General features: G+C 65.8%; 2 protein-coding genes across 2 annotated transcripts; both read left to right on the top strand.

The window, feature by feature from the left end:
• Positions 1–84: 84 nt before the first annotated feature.
• Positions 85–2,884, top strand: FAM174C (family with sequence similarity 174 member C). Its single transcript, XM_047711284.1, has 3 exons — positions 85–1,100; positions 1,718–1,834; positions 2,504–2,884. Coding segments are annotated over exons 1-3 (414 nt in total). The 5' UTR covers positions 85–804; the 3' UTR covers positions 2,505–2,884.
• A 5,023-nt stretch (positions 2,885–7,907) lies between these two features.
• On the top strand, positions 7,908–21,553 carry EFNA2 (ephrin A2). The gene is made up of 4 exons (XM_047711144.1): positions 7,908–8,227; positions 17,213–17,526; positions 19,589–19,654; positions 20,247–21,553. The coding sequence occupies exons 1-4, from the start codon at positions 8,085–8,087 to the stop codon at positions 20,366–20,368; spliced, it is 645 nt and encodes a 214-aa protein (XP_047567100.1). The 5' UTR covers positions 7,908–8,084; the 3' UTR covers positions 20,369–21,553.
• Positions 21,554–21,769: the final 216 nt, after the last annotated feature.

Raw genomic sequence — 21,769 nt, 5'->3', positions numbered from 1 at the left:
GAGTCTGCCAGAGAAACCATCTCCTGGCCTTTGTTCAGGGCCCAAGCTGAGCCCAAGCAGGAGCGACCACCTAGTCACTCGGTCGTCTCCTTGCGCGGTTCTCGTGGGTTCAGAGGGGCAGCAGGCAGGGTGCGAGGTGGTGGTGGTCCCCAGCCCCCCTCATCTGAGGCAGGCCCGCTCTCCCGGGGTCTTGGTATAGTGACCCCCAGAGCCTCCCATTTTGAGTGGCCTGCAGGGCAGAGCTTGCTTCCCGGGCTGGTTGCCTCCTGCCCCCGTCTTGGGGTGCAGAGCCCTGGGGCTGACCCTTGGTGGCGCTGCCGTGGGCCCTGAGCTGCGCACCTCAGCTCCCAGTGGGGTGGGGAGGGTGATGACAGGGAGCCCAGAGCCCGGTCAGTGTAGCCTGCGGCCCGTGAGAGCGAGGTGCCCCCACCAGCTGGATCCCCACCCTCTGCCCGGGGTGAGAACAGCCGCAGGTCCCGGGACCGAGCGCCTAGAGAGCACTGCCCCCCGCGGTGTTGCGGGCCTTGGGCTTGGATCCCACTGTGCGTGCGGGGAGCGCTTCCTCAGGGAGGAGGCGCGCTCGGGCTGGGGGCCGGGGCCGAGGAGCCCGAGGTGCGCGCGCAGCAGGCGGAGCGCAGCGCCCTGCGGGCCCCGCCCAGGAGTACCCGGGGCGCCGCGCGGTGGGGGCGGGTCTCTGCGGGCGTTAGGCCCCGCCCTCGAGGTCCATTGGCTGACACCGCCCCCCGCGCCAATGAGTGACAACTGCTTGCGGAGGCGGGGCGCAGCCACCGCTTCCGCCGGGCCATGGGGCCGCGCGTGCCGCTGCCGCCGCTCCTGCTGCTGCTGCTGCTGCTGCTGCTGCTGCTGCCACGGGCGCTGCTGTGGGGAGCCGAGGAGGCCGCGCCCCCGTCGCCGCGCCGCGCTCAGGCCACGCTGTCGCCAACGCCCGCCGTGACGAACGGGAGCCAGCCGGGCTCGCCGCACAACAGCACGTACTCGCGGCCGCCGGGCTCGCCGGGCTCGGCGCTGCTGCGTTCCTTCTACGTGCTCACGGGCCTCAGCGGCCTGGCCGCGCTCTACTTCCTCATCCGGGCGTTCAGGTGCGTGCGCCGCGCGCCGCCCCCGCTGCCCAGCCGCGGCCAGTCGTCGTGCGCCTGGCGCCTCACGTGTCTGCGCCCAGCCCCGCCCCTCGGCGCGGACTGGCGGCGCGCGCTCTTCACGTGGGCGGGGCGGGATGGGCCCTGCCCCTCTGCGGCTGCCTGTGAGGCGGCGCCGCGGGGTGCGCGTCCGTGGTGGACCTCGGCTGCGTCGCCCCCGCGCTGGCCGGCGGGCCGGGTAGGCCGGCGGGGTCCTCCCGGGGGCGTTTGCCCGCGGCGCCGAGCGTGCCCAGACCCCCCCGGACAGGCCCTTCCCGGGCTCTGGTGACCGCGGCCCCGGCGGCTCCGGCCGCGTCCGCGGAGCCGTGTCCCCTTCTTGCGCGTGGCGGGAGGGCCGGGAGTGGGGCCCTTCCCCAGCCGGGCCTCCGTGAGGACCGTCGGAGCCAGGGAGAGTCCCTGTGGCGGGCGGAGCGCGAGGGGAGCGCGCAGACTAGGCAGCTCCGTGGCGCGGCTTGGAGGGGTCTGGCCGCGGGGCGGGCGCGAAGCAGGACGGGGTGTCAGCACCCCAGCCCTGGACGCGCCCGCGCGTGGCCCCCGAGCTTGCCTGGGCCTGCTTGCAGGTTGAAGAAGCCGCAGAGGCGGAGGTATGGCCTGCTGGCCAGCAGCGACGACCCCGCGGAGACGGCATCGCTGGACAGCGACGAGGAGGTCGTCTTTGAGACGCGGAATCTGAGATGGTAGCGCGGGCCTCCCCTCGAGCGCCAGGGACTCCTGTCGCGGGGCAGCGGGGTGGGCCAGGTCGGAGGGTCAGGGGCTGAGGGCCTCTGAGGCCTCGCTGTGATCCCAGGGCTGGCCTTACAGCTGCAGGCTGTGTGGCCCCGGAGCAGGGCTCGCCGGCTCCCGGCCTCCGGTAGTCAGCTCTCCAAGCCTGCGGTGCTTGCACCAGTGCTGGCTGTGCTCCAACCCCGAAGGCCCCAGTGTCGGGGCAGAGAAGGAACAATGGGGCAGCTGCGGAGGGGCTGGGTCAGGGATGGCCTCCGTCGGGCCCCACGCCCTGGAGGAGTATCAGGGCCCACTGGGCGCAGAGCCCGCAACCGGTCTGAAGCAGGTGTGAGGGCCTGCCTAACCCCAGCCTCAGTGTGCTGGGGTGGGAGGTGCAGGCGTGGAGGCCAAAAGACCAGGAGACTCTTCAGGTTTTTCAGGCCTCAAGGGGAGGCATTTGTGTGATCTGAGATCCCCTTTGGCTGGGGGGCCCCTACTCCTGAGCTGGGCCATCTGGTGGGGCCCAGCAGCTCATTGTGGTGGACCTTGGTGGTGGAGGGGCCGGACAGGTGCGGGCTCTGCTCATCCCTTGCAGGATGGACCCCAGGCACGGCGGGGTCTCACCGTCTGCTCCTCATCTCCAGACGCTCCGGTCAGGGAGGCGGCATTTCCAGCAGCCCCGGGGAGAGGACAAGAGATGGACCCTGCTCCCAGTGTCTGGTGTGCCCCTCTGACCCTCCTGCCAGCTTTGACACGGACTCTGAGAGCCCGCACGGGTCCTGCCTCGCTCGCGCCTCAGGCCGAAGCCGCCTCGGCCCTTCGCCCAGACAGGACTGTGTCGGATGCTGGGTGGAAATCAGAGGCCCCGGAGAACGGCGGGATTATGACTGGTGCTGCTCCCCCTGCTCCGTGGGGATGGGGCAGCCCCAGCGAACGCTGGGTGGGTGGGCAGGGCGGGATGAGGGACCTGTCTGGGGGCGTTTTCCCGTGTGGCTGGGGACAATAAAAGCCGCCGTGGATGTGTAGCTGCTGCTCTGCTCTGCGTGGGGCCCAACCCTGTGTGACAACGTGCAGGTGGCCGGAGGCTCATCTGTGACCAAGCCGGGCTTCTGTGGACCTTTCCCCAGCTGTCCTGGGGGTCCAGTGAGGAGTCCCCCAGGGTAGACGGCGAGCTGGGGGAGACCTACCTCCCCTGCCTGGACAAGGTTCTTCAGGGACGTTTTCTCTGGGCCCAGAGAAAACTCTGTTCAGGTCAAAGCCCTTGTTCAAGGGCTCCCTCCTCTGTGCTTGCTGAAGCCGGAGTCCCATTCTCCAGTGTCCTGCCTGGCCCTGCTTGCACCTCTGGCTCATTTGGGGGTGTTTCCCAAGGAGCCCTGGGGCAGGAGTGGGGGGCTGGAGGTTCTGCAGCCTTGGGCCCCAGTGCCTGCCGCACCCTTCCCCAGCGGCCCTGTGGAAGCGTTCCTGCGAGGAGGTTGGTGGGTTTCTCCATGGGCCTCGTTCTCCTTGCGAGCTGCGCTTTCTGGGCAGATTCCGGTTCTGGCCCGACACCCCCCACCCTCTAGGTTTGATGCCGGAGAGTCAGAGAAGAGGGGCTGGCCCGTGGCCACCCAGCCATGTCTTTGTGAGGCGCTGCCACCAGGTGGCAGCCTTGTGCCATGCAGCCTCTTCCCTGCCGGCCTGCTGTGGGGTGGCGGGCAGGGGGTGTGTGGCCTGTCTTGCTCTTGAGAGCCTGTGGTGCAGATGGGAAATAGGGCCAGCTGGGGCCGCCGTTTCTCACGCCTTCTCCTGAGCCCCACCTTGTCCGCGGGGGCATGAGCAGAGCCTGCTGCCTGCTCGGGACCTGCCAGCCCCGTGGGCCGTCCACTTCCCCGGGCCGGCTGACCTGCCCCACCGTGCAAAGCCCGGCCCCTGCCTGCTGCCAGCGCACAGAAAAGCCGTCTCCGCCACAGCCAGCTGGTCCCCCCTTCAGCCGGAGTCTCCTGCGATGGTCCCTAGTCTGCTTCCCTCGGTATCTCAGTTGGCCTCCTCCCCATCCCAAGTGGGCTCGCATTTCCTCTTTCTTCTCTGGTGGCTAGCTGCTGCCTCCAGGAAGTCCTCCCTGACTGCTCCTCACATCCTTTTCTTTGGGAAGGTCTTGCACGGAGGGTGCCGCGGGAAAGTCCAGCACAGCCAGCGCCCCTGGGCAGCCTGGAGAGGTCCCAGCCCCTGCTCCTCTGGCCCTGGCTCTTTCTCCATCTGTTCCCTCCACGGGTCTCTGTCTATGATTTTGTGCTGGTGCGGCTTCCTCTGACTGTGACTCTCCGCCTGCTTGTCTGTTTCTCTCCTGCGTCGTCTCTTCCCCTCGCTCTTCTTTTCCGTCCGTCCCCGTGTATCAGACCCGCTGGGGCACATTTTTAACAGGCACGCAGACGCTATCCCCAGCTCTCCCGTCCTGTGATCTGCGCCCCTTTCCCACAGCTCTGAGCGATTTTTCGAGCTTCAAAAGGCACATTAATTACTCTAATGAGGTCAGGAGAGACCCTGCGCTCTGCCACCCGGAGCTGGGAACACACTGCATGTCCCCCTCAGGCCCGGCCGCCTCATGCCCACCCCAGTTGGGCAGGGTGGGGTGCCCCCGCCAGCTTCCCGGCCCTTAGGTCTGTCAGCTGCCGCGTCCCTGCGCACCCACACCCCCTGTGGGCGCCGAGTGATTGGCGGCCCCCGCCAAGGTTAATGCACTATTAGCAGGAAGTTCTCAGCGGCTAAAAGCCAGGAGAGGGGCCTGTCAGCTGGAGATGAAAGTCCCCGCCCAGGGCCTGCCGGGCCCAGGGCCCATGTGTGCACGCGGATGAGCAGGAGGGGGGTCTCTGAACGCCCCTCCACCTCTGGCAAGCACGCGCAAGTGTGTGGATACACACACCAGTGTTCCTGCACCGGGAGGGAGGGGGTGCACAGATCCACTGCCCAGAGCCCTGGAGGCCCCTCCCGACACCTCAATTCCCCACCACTGTCACCAGCGGCATACACACTAGGCACGGCCAAGGGCCGGGTTTGGGTCTTGGGCTCCCACGGAGGACAGGACCCGCCCCCAGCCTCAGTTCCCCATCTGGTCGCTCAAGCTCCCGAAGGGACGTCTCACAGCCAGGCTGAACCGGGCTGATGGCCCCTGGCGGGGGTCAAGGCCAGGTGTCTTCCCAGGAGCTGAGGGGCCTCCTCTGCTGGCTCTGGTAGGGTCTCCCTCTGGCCAAGCCAGGGCCGCGGACACCCGTTAGAGCCAAGGCGGAGGCAGCTTGGGTCTAATCTGTTCTTTACCGAGAAATTTCTCCGGCATGCCCTTAGTTTTCTCCCTGCCACTGCAGGCTTCGAAGGTGTAAGGGCACTGGGTGCTGATCCCAAGCCACGGGGACTCACCCTGTGGGCAGCAGGTGGCGGGAACTGTGGTGGGGGTCAGGGGTGCGGTCTGGGCCTGGCCTGGACAAGACCCTCCCCGAGTCTGGGGCAGACCCCAAGACCAAGTGGACAGGGACGTACCCCATCAGAGACCCTATTCTGGATCTGGGCCTGGGGCTGACAGCCAACCCTGAATGACCTTTGACCTTGCCTGAGCCTTGAACCCAAAACTGACCCCTGTCCCCAGAGGGAACCTGATCTCTGACTCTTCACTCCAGAAGAAGCTTACCCCAGAATGATCCCTGCCCCAGCTGACGTCCCCACCCCACCACTGGATGCACCTGGAGGCTGAGACGGCCGCCAGCCCCGGGGTCAGGGTCTCCAGGTGCCCACAGGGGCCCCCAGCAGGACAGGAGTCCCCAGGAGCCACTGTGCCCGCACCCCCACGTTGCCTGGGGCCAGGCCTTGGAGTGCCCTGCCCTCCCCTTCGCAGGGCCCCTCCTCCAGGAGCTGCCTGCGGGGGCGCAGAGAGGCTGAATGGGGGACGTGCGCCTTTGTTCCTGTCCCTGCTCTGGCTCTGACCTTGAGAGAGAGACAAGAACAGAAGGAAAACAGAGCTTCAGCTCAAATCCGCTCAGACAGCGGCTCTGGCCGGTCTTGCCTTGGTTGCCCCTGCATGCAAATGAGCAGACCCGTCGCGCGGCCTCTGTCAGGCAGTGCCCTCTGCCTGGTGTGCCCTGCCCAGCTCCCCTCACCCCTTCGGGTCCAAGTCCTGCAGGCTTTGATGGAAGAGACCCCAGGCCCAACTGTGAGGTCCCATCAAATCAGAGGACAGAGGGAGCTTCCAGAAGGCCCCTCTTTGTCAAGCAGGACACTGGACTGGGCTGGGCATGCTTCCCCCCCGCAGGGCTTATGGCCCTACTGCCATACCTGTGCCTGGGGAGGGGTCCCCACTAGGGGACCCTACCACCCTACCACCCCTGTGCTCTCTGAAGAGCCAGACCCTTCAGCCTGGGTGAGGCAAGCCTGTGCTGCTGGAGCCCCCCGGCCCGTAGTCTGCGCTGTCCAGAGGCTGTATTTGAAGGCCCTGCCAGGTGACCCCAAGCCAGTTCTGGCTTCTCTGGGCCTGCTGGGCCTGCCCTGGCCACTGGCTGTGGACAGGTTCCCACCCTGCTCTCTGGAGCCACGGGGCCACCCTGGGACTTGGGTGCCCGTAGTCAGGTAAGAGGATAAACCCAGAAGCCAGAACACCCAGAATAGACCGGCTGAGTTCCCCGGAGAGCAGAGGACTGAGAAACTGCTGGCGGGGGCGGGGGGCAGGGACGGACAGGCCTAGATGGATGAGCGGAACCCAAAGGCCAGAGGAAGGGAAGGACTCTGAGAGAGGCCGCAGCCAGAGCACGGGCCGGGATGCACGTGGGGTACAGCAGTGACGCACCGGAGGTACATGGCCTGGATGGGCCCGTCCACCTGGCCGAGGTGACGCCTGCTCTGCCAGTCTCCGGACTTGTGGTAACCCCTCACGTGGGAACTTCCAGCTCAAGCGCTCTTGGCTCCTGGACCTTGTACTTCACTGGGCCTGGGCCCAGGAAACAAACCCAGAGCGGTGGGACCCGGCTGGACGCCATGACGGTTTCCAGCCAGCACCTGGGGACAGAGCACCTCGACAGACAGAGAGGCTGTGGCGTGACCAAGGACAGCAGTGGATGGACAGGCCCCCAGTTCCTCACCTGCAGTCAGCTGCCCAGGAGCGATGACTCTGAGTCCCCTGAACAGGCCAGGCACTCTGGGCCTTTGCTTACGCTGTACCCTCTGCCCAAGTCCCCTTCCCGGCCTTCCTCCCCCAACGGATTTCACCTGTGTGTCGCCTTAATCTGCTGCTGGCCTGGTTCCCACATGGGGCTGCTTGGCGCCCACCCTGAACGGTGCGGTTAGACTGTGTCCAGCCCTATTATTTGCCCAGCACCCTTAGGAGCTGAAGCAGGGACTCGGGTTCCATTTCCCAGAAGAGGAAACGGAGGCCAAGAGAGGATGAGTGATGGTCCTGGAGTCCCCCAGGGAGGCAGTAGCTTTGGTGGTCCAGGACTTTGGACTTCGGGGGAGCAGGGAGGCAGGGAGTTAGCTCAGCCTAGTTCAGGATGTGGGGTCTGGGTTTAATGATCGAGGGGAGATGGGTGAATCCTCCCTGGGCCTCCTGCCCCTTGCCAGCCGGTCAGGCTCTGCAGACTGCCTTGGTGGCCCGATTGACAGGAACTCGGGGACCCTCGGCCAGGTCCTAGTGAGAGTGATCATGGGGAGGGGGGTGGCACGAGGCGGGCACACTCCGAGTCCAAGTCCGGTGTCTCTAGGGCAGGACCCCGGCGGGGCTCGGGCGGGGGCGGTGGGGGGGGGGTATGCCCGCAGCAGGCAGCCCTACCGGGGACCGGCCGGGCACGGTTCGGCCAGGCTGGCGGGCGCGCTGGAAGCAGGAGCCCCCGCACCTCCCACCCCCGCGCTCAGACCCCCGCGTGGCCGGGGCGCGGCAGGAGGGGGCGCCCGAGGCCCTCCCGGAGCTCGGGCGGGACAAAGGCCGGAGCCCCGGCCCCTCCCCAGCGGCTGCGGCGGCGGCGGCGGCCCGCGCTGCGAGAGTCCGCGGCCGGGGCCGGCGCCCGGGGCGACCCCGGCGCCTCGCCCGCCGCCGCCTGCCTTCTCGGCGCCAGAGGTCGCGCGCGCCCGGGCGAGGGCGGCCGCGGATCTCCAAGCGCCCGCGCGCCCTCCTCCCGCCCGCCCCGCGCCCGCCCGCTCGGCGGCGGCGGAGGAGGCGGAGACGGCTGGCAGGCGGCGGCCAGGCGAGCGCGGGGCGGCCGGACCGGGGCCATGGCGCCCGCGCAGCGCCCGCTGCTGCCGCTGCTGCTGCTGCTCCTCCCGCTGCCGCCGCCGCCGCCCTTCGCGCGCGCCGAGGACGCCGCCCGCGCCAACTCGGACCGCTACGCTGTCTACTGGAACCGCAGCAACCCCAGGTGAGCGCTGCTGCGCGCGGGGAGGCGGCGCCGGCGCCCCGGGCCCCCCCACCCCCGCCCGACCCTCCCGCCGCCCGGGCCGGGCCTCCCCGCCCCGACTCGGGGCGGCCCCCCGCGCGCTCCGCCTCGGGAGTGGGGGCGCCGGGTCCCGCGCGCCAGCCCCGGGGGAGTTCCGGCGCCCCGGAGTTCGGGGGACTCCCGCTCCTCGTGCATCCCCCACCCCACCCCCCGCGCGCCCCACCGGATGCCCTGCACGCCCCGAACGCCGCCGGCCCCGGAGTTGGGGGACACCCCCGCTCCGGCACCCTCAGGAGCTGCTCAGCCCCGAGTTCCTTCCCCGGACTCGGGGGTCCCCAATCCTGGGGCCTCTCCCCGGGGCCCCTGCCGGCGTCATAGTTGGAGGAGATCCCCGGGGAACCTTGTGGCTGAACTGTGCCACATGTGGCACCGTGGCCCCCAGGGCAAGGGGGCCGTGGGTGCGTCCTGCAGTGGGTCCCCACGTGAACTTGGGGAAGTTAATGTATTCCTCCCCGCCAGCCCCTAACTGCCTTCACTCCAGGGGGCCCCTGGTCCCAACTTTGTAGAGATGAGGAGACTGAGGCTGATGGGGTTCCAGGCCGCAGTCTGGGGGTCCAACCCAGCAGCATCCTCTCCCATCTGCCTGGTGCTGGTGGGGAACCCCAGGCACAGAGTGGCTCAGTGGCTGGCTCAAGGTCACAGTGAGGGGAGCCAAGCTGGGGTGGGGACCCAGGTGACCTTGTGTCCAGCCTGCTGTGGCTGGCTGAGGTGTCCTGCCTGCCTGCACATCTCCCTCGGTGTCTAGTGCTAAGTGCAGTTTGGGGGGCAGCAGAAGTCCCTGGCAGTCGGGGTGGGAAAAGTTTGCTGGTGACTGACCATGTCCTGAACATCTGCTGAAGCCTCTGGGCCATCTCTGGCTCTCGGAGGCTGGAGTGCACTGGGAGTCCCATGGGAGATGGGCTTGGAGCTCCTACGGCTTTGCGGTCAGCCCCAGCACTCCTGGCTACACTGTGTTCCCATGGCTGGCTGGGCTGCACATAGGACCCGGGGAGGCCAGCCTCCCTGCTTCCTGTCCCTGGGTCACTGGTCACTTTCCCCCTGCTTCGAGTGCCGGCAGACACCCTCCAGAGCCCACTGTCCCCTGCCATCCCGGTCCCGTCCCCTGGCGTTCTCCATCCTCAGGCAGAAAGTTGCATAAAGGGCTGTCTTTGAGGCAGACCCTGGGACAAGGGTAGCCAGTGTCCTGCCGTGGGGGGCAGGGAGCGCACCCAGACACCCCCTCAGTTGTCCAGCTGTGGGGTTGGGCCCCGGGGCAGAGGGCAGAGACCCTGGGCTGCAGAGGGACAGCCAGGCCGCCATGGAGCGGGTTCCCTGAGCCGCCTGCCCCGCCAGTTACATGTGGGTTTGATTAAGGCTCTTCACTTCGGCTGAGCGGGGGAGCCCAGTGGGCAGGGGGGGACCCCAGCGGGCAGGGCTTCCCCGGCCCAAGTTTTCGGTTTCAGCTTTGGAATCTCCGTTCCAGGCATAGCCTGTCCTTTGTTCTAGCAAACACCAAACACATGAGGAGCCTCGCATGGGGACGGAAGGGAGTGTTCGGGGCTGCCCGCTGCCCCACCTGCCACAGGGCTACGGGCAGGATCCAAGCAGGGGGATGGAGGCCACCCCTGGATCCTGGCTCTGCCCGGCCGCTCAGACACTGTCTGTGGTGAACCTGACAGCCCCCACTCCGACTGGCTGACCAAAGGCCTCGGTGGTCTAGGGACCCCCCAGGAGGAGGCTTGCCGTCTGGGGGTGGCTGGCCTGGAACCCGTGGCCAGTGACAGGGTGTGTGTCGGACACAGGAGGAAGGGTGGTGTTGGGCCTCGGGTCCGAGGGCGCCCGGAATGGAGATTTCCCGAAGGCACAAGTCCCAGGGACATGGCCCAGAGCAGAGGTACAGGGTCAGCGAGCAGGGCCTGCAGCAGGAGATGGCCCCACGGGTAGGGACGCGAGACACAGGCCTGGCTGAGTTGCCAGCAGCTGTGGCAGGTAGAGGTGGGGAAACGCAAGGCCAGGGTGGGGGGGCCCGTGCCTGAGTGGGAGAGGGGCACACACAAAAGGCGGGCAAGGAAGGGGGTCAGAATGAGGGCTGAGCACACTGGAGTGGGGGTTGGGCGGTCAGTGGAGGAGCCAGAGGAATGGGTGTGCTCAGAGGGGAGCGGGCGCATCCAGGCACGGGCAGTGCTGTGGGGAGGCCGGCCATTCTCGCCCACCTGAGCCTCGCACCCGCACCAAGGTACGGGGATGCGGCTCCGTGTCCCAAACGACATTCTCCTGCCGTGCGCGGCGCGTTCCCTGCGCTCACGCGGCAGCAGACGGCCCCCCGCACCCCGCGGACGGCTGTGGTAGGGTGGGGCCCTGCGGTCCAGCCGGTCACCAGGCCCCGGCACCCCCCTGGGTTGGCTGTCCAGCAATCTGTCTGGCCGGCCCCTCCTGGTCGCCCCTGGGCTGGCAGCTGGGTGTCGGGGCCAGGGGTCCTGGGCCAGCCGCCCTCCCTCGGGGCAGGTGTGCCGCGCCGGGAAGCTTCCGTGCGCCTTCAGGTCTAGGGCCACGTGTCTGGGTGTAGGTGCGGGTTTTCGTCCAGGACATGCCAGGGTCCCAGGGGCGCAGGAGGGGCAGGTCTGCGTGTGCGGCAGGGTGACGCATGTGCTCCATGTGCACGGCGCCTGGCTCCGGCGTGTTTGCATGCGTGTCTGTGTGTGGGATGTGTGTGGTGTCTGGGGGCATGTGGATCTCTTGCGGGGCCGTGGGGGGTGCACACGTGTCTGGTGTGGCTGGGCGTGGAGCACACATGTCTGCACATGTGTGTCTGTGTGCGCGGCCTGGCCTGGCCGTCCCAGAGCCTCCATGGAGGGGTCTGACCGTCCACACTGATGGCGGCGTGGCTTGCTGTCCCCGCAGAGGCCCCTCTGTCCCGCTGGAGCTGGCTGTGTCCTCCCCAGGGTGGGTGTGTGTCGGTCCTGGGGGGCCCCAGGCTGCCTGTGCTTCAAGGGGCCGTGGAGGCCCAGGGCTGGTGTCATGCAGGGCGCCCCCCACCCCCAAGAGGCCCCACCTGACGGAGATCGGCCTCCCGAGAGGCCACGGGGCTGGGGCTGGGGGCTCGAGCCCACCCTCCCCAGGCAGGTCGGGCACACTGAGGGCTGCGTGTGCCTCTGAGTGGGGTCGGGGTGCTTCTGCGTGGGGGGGCTGCGGACAGGAGCATGGCGGCTGGAGAAGCGTCTTCTCCGGGGTGCAGGTGCCGGGTGTCCCTGGGCCCCCGGCCCCGCAGCCTCACCCGGGCCTCCAGGGAGGAACGGCTTCCACCGGCTGATGCTGTGGTTTGCCGTGGGAGGGTTTTCTGTTTCGTTCGAGAGAGGTTAGCGTGCCTGGCGTCCAGGGCTTGGCGAGCGGGGCCCCGTGGGTTTGGGGGTGCCGTGGGGAACCCCGGGAAGCCGGAGGCAGGTGGGGCTGCTGGGAGCCTCCCGTCTCCTCTGTGGAGTGGGGCGGGCCAGTGCGGCACGCAGTCCACGGGCACAGAGCGGTGGGGTCTGCGACTGGGTCCGCGGTGGGGCAGCCTGCACTGCAACGCCCCCACCTGCCGGGGGATGGGCGAGGGGTCCTCTGTGTCCCCCGCCTCCGTCCCCCCGACGGTGGACCGCTGTGGGCAGCATCCACGTGCAGATGAAGAATGAGGCTCGTGACCGAGGCCCCAGGATACGCTGTATGTGCAGCAGCCTGGGGCCTCCGTCTGCCTGGGGGTGCCGACCCAGGCCCCCCAGCAGACGTCCCTGCGGGGTCCTCAGGACCATGGCTGGAGCTGGCTCTCGGGACAGCAGGTGCACTAAGGCGGTCTGGGAGGCCGAATCTCTGAGGCCCCATCCCACAACCCCTAAGCTGGACCCGTGTTTTCCCCGTGACACCCCCCACGCCCCTTCCCCCTCCTTAGGCAGGGGGGACACAGCCAGCCTTGCCCCGTGGTGTGGCTTTGGGGGGATTTTCTCTTCTGGAGCTGGATCCAAAGCAAGGCTTGGCCGGGTCTCCTGCCCCTCGATGCCAGCTGCCGTGCCAGTGGAAGGGCAGAGCCACCTTCCTGCCCCCACACAGCTGAAAGCCAGGTGCGTCTCGGCACAGACAGCTGGCGGGGTCTTCACCTTGGCCAGACTTTGAACTCTGGCAGGCCAGCCCTGGCCAGGGTCTTACCCCCAGGCCCGCACTCTTGTCCCACAGGGCAGAGGGCTCAGCCGCCATGCCTCGTTCTTCCAGCTGGACCTGGGGACCGTGGCTTCGAGGGGTTCCGTCCACCACGTGAGCCTGGTTGTCCCCTCAGCTGTCCCCCCCCCCCGCCGCAGCCCTGCACCCTGTGTGACCTGCCCACCCCGTTATGCACCGGTGGGGAGGGACTCATCCATGGCCCCGTCGGATGACCCCCTTCCTAGAGACAGGCGTGTCTGGAGCATCCTGGGGGGCAGGGGTGTCGGAGACCGGCTCCCCACCTCTGCCTGCGGCCTGCTTGAGACCCAGGCCCGGAGGCAGGGCTGGCCGTGTGGCTCCCCGCCCCCACGTCTTGTGAGCACCTGCCTCATTGTTCTACCTCTCGATTTGGGTTGTCCCAGCACACGGGAGGTCATACTCAGCCTTTCCTGGGCTGACCCTGCGTTCCCTTGGGGCCCCAGTCTCTCGGAGGCCCCGCCCAGCGCCCCAGCACTAGGAGGAAGGCAGCCAGGTCTCAGACGGGGGAGGTGTCTTTCTACCCTCGGAAAGCTAGGGGTGGGTGCCGAGGTCTTGGGGGCCCCCGCTGAGAGTCAGGAGAGGGGCTGGCCCTGCCCCAGCCTGGGCCTAGGCCCTGCTGCCCACTCAGGGCACCCCTTGCTGGGGTCTCGACACAGGCGTCTGTCGGCCCCTTCGCTGGCAGCTGCGACTGGGCTCAGACCAGGGAGACAGTCCCGCGTGCAGCAGGGGTGCACAGCACCTTGCCGTCCTGCCCGCCTCACCCCTGCCTCAATTTCTGGTCTGGGGAGGCGGTGCAGCCCTCCCTGCCCCGCTCCCATTTTGGGTGAGACTCCTAATTAGTTGCTTTGCTATTAGTGTCTAATGACTTGACAATGGCCCGATTGAAACTAATTAGCTGCAGGCCTGTGGTTGGCAGGGTGGGGGGGTGGGCAGTGTTGTGACCACCAGGGGCTGGGAGGGCTGCCTGGAGGAGTGCACAGCGCCAGTGGAGCCGGCAGGCTGAGCAGGAGCCGGTGAAGGTGTGGCAGGGGAGGGGTTGGTGTAGGTCTGAAAGCCTCAGGAGCCCTCTGTCTGGGAACCCATCCCACGGCAGTCATTAACCCGTTAGTGAGAACTGCTGTCTCGACCGGCTGTTCCCACGGAGCACTTGCCCATCATGCTTCTGCACTAATGGAGAAAATGAAAGCTTTGTCTTGCTCCCAGTGGCTTGGTTTTGGGGTTGGGCTCCTCCCCCGCTCAGGCGCCACCCTGAGCAGGGGCCAGGCGCCCGCCCCTGGTTTGCCCGCCAACTTGGAACCCGGAATGCCAACACAGCAAGGCCATCGCTATTTTAGAGCCGGGGGGGCGCGGGATGGAAACAAATGGTCCACTTAGGCAGCCAGAGGCTAGGTGGGGGTGGTTCTGGGACCCACGTACCTGGGGTCCTCGCCCCACTGGGTCTGCTTCCTATGACTCCAGCCCCTCAAAAACCTTGAGCCTCAGGCCTTCGTTTGGTCAGCGAACATGTGTCAAGATGCTGTGTACAGGGCCTATGCTGGCACAGAGGGGAGGGGTGGAGGAGAAGGCTGACCCCCATGGCCCAGGAGGGCAGACTGCAGACTGCGTGACGGTAAAAAGTGTGATGATGTTGAAATGGGATATGTGATGAGGTGGAAGGCGCAGGCAGTGGGGACAGCGTGTGCAAAGGCCCTGGGGTCAGGAGAGGCCCAGCTGGAAGGCGGGTGTGGCTAGAAGGGAGTGAGCTGGGAGCAATCACAGGGCAACCAGGGTGGGAACGGTGGAGCCTTTGGACCTCGTGACCTGGGAGGACTGTGGGTTTATTCTGAGCGATGCTGAGCTGTGAGCCAGTGGATCACAGGGTCCGATTTATATTCAGAAGAGCGAGCCCTGGATTTTGGGAGGCCGGGGTCCCGGCCTGCCTGCTGGGGCCCATGCATCCAGCCTCTGAACCAGCCAAGCAGCCTCGGCTTCGGACGTTTTTTGGAAGATGAAATGGGAGAGGGGAAGGACGTTGGTCCAGTGCAGGGGAGGAAGGCAGACATTGTGGGAGAAGCACGGGCAGGGGCGGAGTGGGGAGAGCTGCTGAGGCTTGGGCAGCCCTACCTCCTGAGAAGGGGCCCACGGAGAGCTAAGCTGTCCTCTCCAGGCTGAGTGTGTAATCCCTGCCTGATGCCAGGGAGGAGAGGGGAAACTGAGGCCCAGAGGGAGCCAGGGCCAGGACGGCAGCACGGCAGCTCGGCCCTACACGCCCTACCGGGCACCCCCCCCAACTGTGGTTTCTGTGTCTCCACTTCCCCTGCGGGGCTGGGCACTGGCAGTCCCACCAGGCGCTTGGCCCTTGTTGACTGGCAGATCGGTGGGGCTTCCGGTGGGCTGGGAAGGAGCAACAGAGAGGCCTGAAAAAGCCTGAGGGGGCTTCTGCTTCGGTCTTGCCCAAGCAACTGGAGAACAGACCCAGCCCACGAGACAGCCGTGCTTGACCGGCTGAGGGCAGTCCTCCCTGGCCCTGCCCCGGGCCCACCCTGCCCCGGCCTGACCCTGACCCAGGGCGGCTCCACCTCTGCAGGGTCCACAGTGGACATGCCTGGGGTTCCCGCATCAGCCTCAAAGACTGTCCCCACTGCACAGAGTTGGAAACTGAGGCTTCTGAGAAGGAACCACAAGGCTAGCTGGGTGCTGGCTTGTGCCTGATCAGAACTCTGCCGACCCCACCAGACCCCACTTTCCGAGTCTCCCTGCTCTTTGCCCTGAGTCTGTAAACGCCAGCCCACCTCTGTTGGGCGGGGGGAGCTGAGCTCCCCATTGCTGGACATCCCCAGGAGCACGGAAGGGGTTGGTGACGAGCCTGCTCCCTCCGACGCTCTGACCAGGAATTCTTGGAGCCCCCGTCTCAGCCACAGACTTGAAATCACCATGAGACGCTTGTGCAGACTGGGAAACTGAGGCACAAGCGAGCAAGGTCTCCTGCTCACCTCACTCCCACCGCTGGAGCCCTAGGAGCCCTCTCCCTCGACTGGTGCAGTCTCAGGGACCGCAGGTCCTCTGATAATCCAGCCACCCCCCCAATCAGCACGCCCGGCATGGGGGCCACACCGCTGCTCCCCCGTCCCCCTGCACTGGGGCGGTTGGCACGGCAGAGCTGGAGCCCAAGCCACCAGGCCGTCCCTGCCGTGGACCTCACTGGGGCTCAGCGTCCAAGCCTGTGCGGAGAGGGAGAAGGGGCAGCCCGGGAGCCTGCGCCCCAACCCTCCCCTGCTTGGGCCTTTTATGTGCTAATCTCCTCCCCGGAGGCCCCCTTGTCCCACCTCACATGACAGGGACCCAGGGGACCACAGCAGGGAGATCTAAGGGCTCCTGGCACTCTAGCCTGAGGCAGTGATGGTGTGGGGGGGCTTCCTGTTCCTCTCTCAGCTGACCGGCTCCGGGGGGCCTCCCCAAGGAAGGGGTGCAGGCTGCATGACGGTGGGGGGACCTCCAGGGCAAAGGTTGGGAAGTAGGGCTGAGGGGCAGAGGTGTCAGGGGTGGGGGAAGCCGCTGCTATGACCAAGAGGCCGGAGGGGACAGTGGCCAAATTCTAGGGGCTCTGGAGGGAGGATCTTGGACTTGCTAGGGTCACATGGACTGAAGGAGTTGGGGCTGGGGGTCCAACCCAGAGCACATCTGAGCTGGGAGGGGGCATCCTTCACGGGGCACTGAGGCTAGGAGAGGGGTCAGAACTAGCCCAGCCTGTGTCCCCACACCCCCCTGTACCTTCTTCTTCTTCTTCTTCTTCTTTCTTATTTATTTATTTATATTATTTATTTATATTTACTTATTTATTTATATTATTTCTTATTTATTTATTTATTTATTTATCACAAGTAGGCAGAGAGGCAGGCAGAGAGAGGAAGAAGCAGGCTTCCCGCCGAGCAGAGAGCCTGATGTGAGGCTCGATCCCAGGACCCTGGGACCATGACCGGAGCCAAAGGCAGAGGCTTTAACCCACTGAGCCACCCAGGCGCCCCTTCTTCTTTTTTAAAGATTTTATATTTATTGGACAGACAGAGATCACAAGTAGGCAGAGAGCCAGGCGCGGGGCGGGGGGGGGGGGCAGGCTTCCTGCTGAGCCCCCCCTGTAGGGCTCGATCCCAGGACCCCAAGATCAAGACCTGAGCCGAAGGCAGAGGCTTCACCCACTGAGCCCCACCCCCCTACCCCCGGCGCCCGCCCCCCCCCCCCCCCCCCCCCCCGCCCCGTACCTTCTTGGCAGCCAGATCTGCAGAAGGAAAGCTAAGGGGGCTGCCTGTGGGGGGCAGTGTGGGGAGCTTCCTGGAGGAGGGGGCGTGGGGTCAGGCAATAGCGTTTTTCTGGAGACGGATTTCATGATGGGGGAAACAGCTTGCACCAACCCTGCTTGCCACAGACCGGCCCAGATGTCCGGCAGTGGGGGGAGCGGGGACGGGAGAGGGGGTCCCAGCGGCGCCGCACCTGCTCGGCGGCCTGCGGTTACCCAGCAGGCCCGGCGACCGCCCCTCCCCCCCAAGCAGGTGGGCGGGAGGCCAGGGCGAGCCGGGACCCCAGGGCGCCCGCGGCGGCCTGGGGGTGGGGGGTGGGCACGTGGGCTCGAGCCCTGGAACTTCTCCCCGCGCCCCCGGCCCCCCACACTCCTCGCACTGACCCGGCCCCCCTCCGGCCCCCCCCCCCCCGACCCGCCCCGCCGCGCGGACCGCGGGGCCGCAGGTTCCACGCGGGCGCGGCGGACGACGGCGGCGGCTACACGGTGGAGGTGAGCATCAACGACTACCTGGACATCTACTGCCCGCACTACGGGGCGCCGCTGCCGCCGGCCGAGCGCATGGAGCACTACGTGCTGTACATGGTCAACGGCGAGGGCCACGCGTCCTGCGACCACCGGCAGCGCGGCTTCAAGCGCTGGGAGTGCAACCGGCCGGCGGCGCCCGGGGGGCCGCTCAAGTTCTCAGAGAAGTTCCAGCTCTTCACGCCCTTCTCGCTGGGCTTCGAGTTCCGGCCGGGCCACGAGTACTATTACATCTGTGAGTGCGCTGGGCTGGGGTGGCGGGGTACTGAGTCAGTGCTGGGGGGGTGGGGGGGTGGGGGTGGAGGGCGTGGAGCGTGTGCCCGGGTGCTGGAGGCAGAGGCCCCTCCCGGGGAGATGGGGTCTGGGCTGGACTGTCCCCTTGGGCCCCTCCTCCCACCCTGGCCTTTATCTCCCTGGGCTCAAGCTCTTGAATGGTATCCTTCCAGCAAGCCCCAGAGGCTTGTCAAGGGTCCCCATTTTGCAGATGGGGAAACTGAGGCTCAGAGGGGCCTTGAGAGTCCAAACCCACAGCTTCCCTTCTGGGACCTCAGTCTCTGGACCAGGTCACCATGGGCTTGTCCAATCCTGAGACCAGGGGTGCTCTCCACCATTGCAGTGAGGAGGGAACGCAGGCACGGGGAACCTGGTGGGGCAGGGAAGCATGGTCAAAGCCAGTGAGAGGACAGAGCCCATGTTCTGCCCGACCTCCTGGCTTGGGCAGATATTTCCCAGGTGCCCCCCAGCTTCCCCCTGCCACCCAGTCTACCCCCATCTGGCCCACCTGGCCCAAGATTCCCCAAGGACCTTGGGAGCTGCTTTTCAAGGCTTGGGACCCTCAGGCACACACAGCCCCACACTGGGGCAGAGGGTGGGCTGCCCCTGGCTCTGCTGCCCATGGGGGTGGTCCCAGGGTGCCTCTGTGTGCTTCCCCATAAAGTCCCCGTGGCAGGGCGCGGGGAGGCGGGAACACAGCAGAGTTGGGCCTGGGTTTGGGTCCAGATCGTGCTGTGTTCTTCTCCATGAACCTCAGCCAGGATCCTGGGGCCTGGGCGTCACGCCCCACCAACATGGGGGCCTCCGGGTGCCCACCTTGTCACCCGGCTGATGCCTCTGGGCAGCACTGAAGCACCACGGTGTTGTGGGGGTCCCCATTGCTCAGCATCTTGGGGCCTCTGGGGAGCCAGGAGGGGAGCCAGGCTGTGGGCAGAGGCCGCCCCTCACCGCCCTGGTTCCCGCTGCGTCAAATTAAACTGTACAAACCTCATTCTTCCTTGCTGCTCTATTTGGATATTTTCCTTTTAATTCAAGGAAAAAGCGGGTGGAGGAAGGGGGAAGAAGGTGTTTAAATTAAGTCCTCATAATATAAGAAAAATTACATTTTTCTTTCCAGGACGGGAGTTTCATAAAGATAATTATTGTAATTATTCGTTCTATCTCTGTGACGAATGTTATTTTTATTACGTGCTTTTTAATCTTCATGTCCCAGCACAAGGGGCTTCTAGGGGGGAGGGCGGAGGAGGCAGCCACCAGGAGGCCTGGCTGTCCGTGTGCGTGAACAGACTTCCCATGTGTGAACCCCACTGGCCCTCACTGGCCTTTGGGCCTCCTTCCCCCTCCCTGTCCTGGGCCCCAAGTCCCCCTCTGTTGTGACTCTGCTGATGCCGCGTACTACCCCCGTCCCCTGCAGGGTACTCTCATGTGGGCCAAGAAGCTGGGAGCAAAAATGGGATGTTAGGCACAAGGCCCGACCATGTTTCTGCCTCCGCGTGACCTCCAGCAGCGTGGGTCCCTCTCAGGGGGAGGTGGGAGTGCATCCTCTGTCCCAGGGGTTACCGGCTTCTGCTGGCTCCCAGATGGAGGCCATCATTTCCAAAGCACGTACTGTGTGACAGATGAGGCCCACATAGGGGGTGACTTGCCCACGGGCACCAGAGAACAGGTATCTGATCCCAGATCAATCATTGGGTTATACTGATTTTTTTTTTGCTGACCCGTTCAAAACAAACGCATTTTTGTTCATCACCTTTCCCTGTGCTGCCGTGGGGTGAGATGGAACCAGACAGACACCTCCATTCTCTCGGGTACAGGTTCAGCAAAGGGAGGGGCAGGGGGAGTGCGCAGGAGGACTTCTGGGAAACAGAGGGCGTTCCTGTCTGGGGCTTTAATGTATGGTCAGGAGTTTTACGGGGGGTGCCTCCCATAGCCTTGGTGGGGTGGGTTGAGCTGCTAGTGTGGGAAATGAGACATGGCCCCAGGAGGTCCCCTACTCCACCAATCCCCGTCTCCCTCTCTTCCAGCTGCCACGCCTCCCAATGCTGTGGACCGGCCCTGCCTGAGGCTGAAGGTTTATGTCCGGCCGACTAGTAAGTCCTCAGGGCACCGTGCAGGGTTCAGTCCCCCACCGTTGTGTCCCGAGCCCACAGAACCCACTCTGTGGTCAGCAGGGCCAGAGTGCTCGGAGCACAGCCCTGGGAGTCCATGACCTCAGCGATGGCTGTGCCAGCCCCTGCCCAAGCCTCAGTTTCCCCATCTGTAAATGAGGACAGCGTTTCAGACCCTCAGGAGTACAGGTCAGGACCTGGCCCTGTGCTGAGGCCAGAGCCCTGTTCCCCCAAGAGTGAGCATCAGCGGAGTTTCCTGAGATAGACCTAAAGGGCCCATGTCCTGAACTCTTGAACCATCAGAGCCACATCCAAAGAGGAGGGGGTCTCCACAGTCCCTCGTGATGTCCCCCAGGTGCCGGACACACATGATTTGGCACCTGCTGTTTGCTGTGCTCTGCCCAGTGAAGACAGTCAGAAGTGCTCCAGCCGGGGTGGGGCGGCGGGCGCAGCTGAGGCTGATCAGCCCTGGTGTGGGGGTGCAGCCTGTTGGGGGCAGTGCAGCTGGTTAGGGAGGGGGCCGGGGGGGCGGGGCCACCTGATGACCCACTTGTCTGCCTCCTTGTCCCTCCAGATGAGACCCTGTATGAGGCCCCTGAGCCCATCTTCACCAGCAACAACTCGTGCAGCGGCTTGGGGAGCTGCCGGCTCGTCCTTGGTGCAGTGCCCGTTCTGTGGACCCTCCTGGGCTCCTAGTCCCGGCCCGCCTGGACGGCCCTGCCTAGAGACCAGAGAAAGACTCCGATTCTCCCACAACTGGTGCTGCCCCTGCCCGGCTGGGGGGCTGTCCGCCGCCCCACGACCAGCCCTGCGGGGTGTGTGGCTAAAGACCCCAAGGCCCGAGAGGCCCGGAAGCTGGCCGGTGCCTGGCCAGGCGGGCTCTTCTAGAGTCCCGGAGAAGCCAAGAACCTCTCAGCAGTGCTTTTCTTTTATGGTGGAATCCGAAAGACTTGAGTTTTTAATTTAATTTATTCCATGCTGTTGCCGCTGACTTTGGGAAGGAAACAGTGGACGGGGGTTGGGGTGGTCCCTGGCCCCCTGGGTCACAGGCCTGGAGACCCCTGGTCTGGTCACTCCATCTGTTGGGTCCGGGCTGGAGCCCACCCTGGACCACCCGCGAGCCCTGGAACAGGCCGGTCTGAGACCGAAGGGGTGAGTGGCGACCGCGGGCAGGCCCTGGTCCAGGAATCAGACCCGCCTCAGACCCCCGTCCCCTGCCCCACCCTCCTCGCTCCTGGTGACCCCTGCCCAGAGTGGAAATCTGGGATGTGCCACTGGGGGCCTCTTCAGAGTCACAGCCTCTGAGGCTTAGAACCGCTTGGGCCCCCTCCCCCGGCGCCGCCCCAGCCTCACCGAGCGCCCCCCCCCCCCCAGGCCGAGAAGACATGACGTTCCTGTAAATAGACTGGGCAACTATACTGTGACTTATTTCTACTGTGTTCCTAAGGACGGCTGGAGAGTTTCTTCTTCTCTTACCCCTTCCTGGGAGGGGGCACTTCTGTTTGGCGAGGGGTGGGGGGACCTTTTAGAGTAGAAGCCACCTTCGCAGTGAGCTCGATTGTCTGTCGGAGCCCCTCCCCCTGCGCTAGGAACTACGTTTATAAGAGAAAACAATGCAGGATGCGGGGGCCACACTCAGAAAGAGACTCCCGACCCTTTCAAGAAGCAAACGGCATTTATACGGATTTCATATTTCTACCCGCCTTTCCTGATCTGTGTTTTCTATATATTATACGTACCTACACAGCGCGGCGCCGGGACGCGACCCAGCTTCTGCAGGCGGCGCGGCTACGCCGGGAGCTGGCAGTGCAGGCTTCCCCTTCCCATACGATCAACTTTGGATTCTGTATTTTTTTATAATAAAACGAGCATAAACCTCAAGGGTGTGCCTGTGTGTTTGGGGCCACCAACCCTGACTGGGGGGCGGGGGGGGGGCACAGTGTGGGGTCGCGTCTGGCGTGGGCCGGGGAGGGGTGTCTTCGAGGAACGTCTGGGGCCCGTCATAGCCGGGTCTCTGGGGGGCTTGGGGGCCAGGTGCTGGGATGAGCCTCTGGCGGCTGTCCTTCATTGCCCTCCAGGGGCCTCAGTCACCCCCAG

This window comes from Lutra lutra, chromosome 1, assembly GCF_902655055.1.
Source record: "Lutra lutra chromosome 1, mLutLut1.2, whole genome shotgun sequence".
NCBI lineage: Eukaryota > Metazoa > Chordata > Mammalia > Carnivora > Mustelidae > Lutra > Lutra lutra.
The sequence above is the reverse complement of the archived record's forward strand: the minus strand, read 5'-3'. Positions and strand labels throughout refer to the sequence as shown.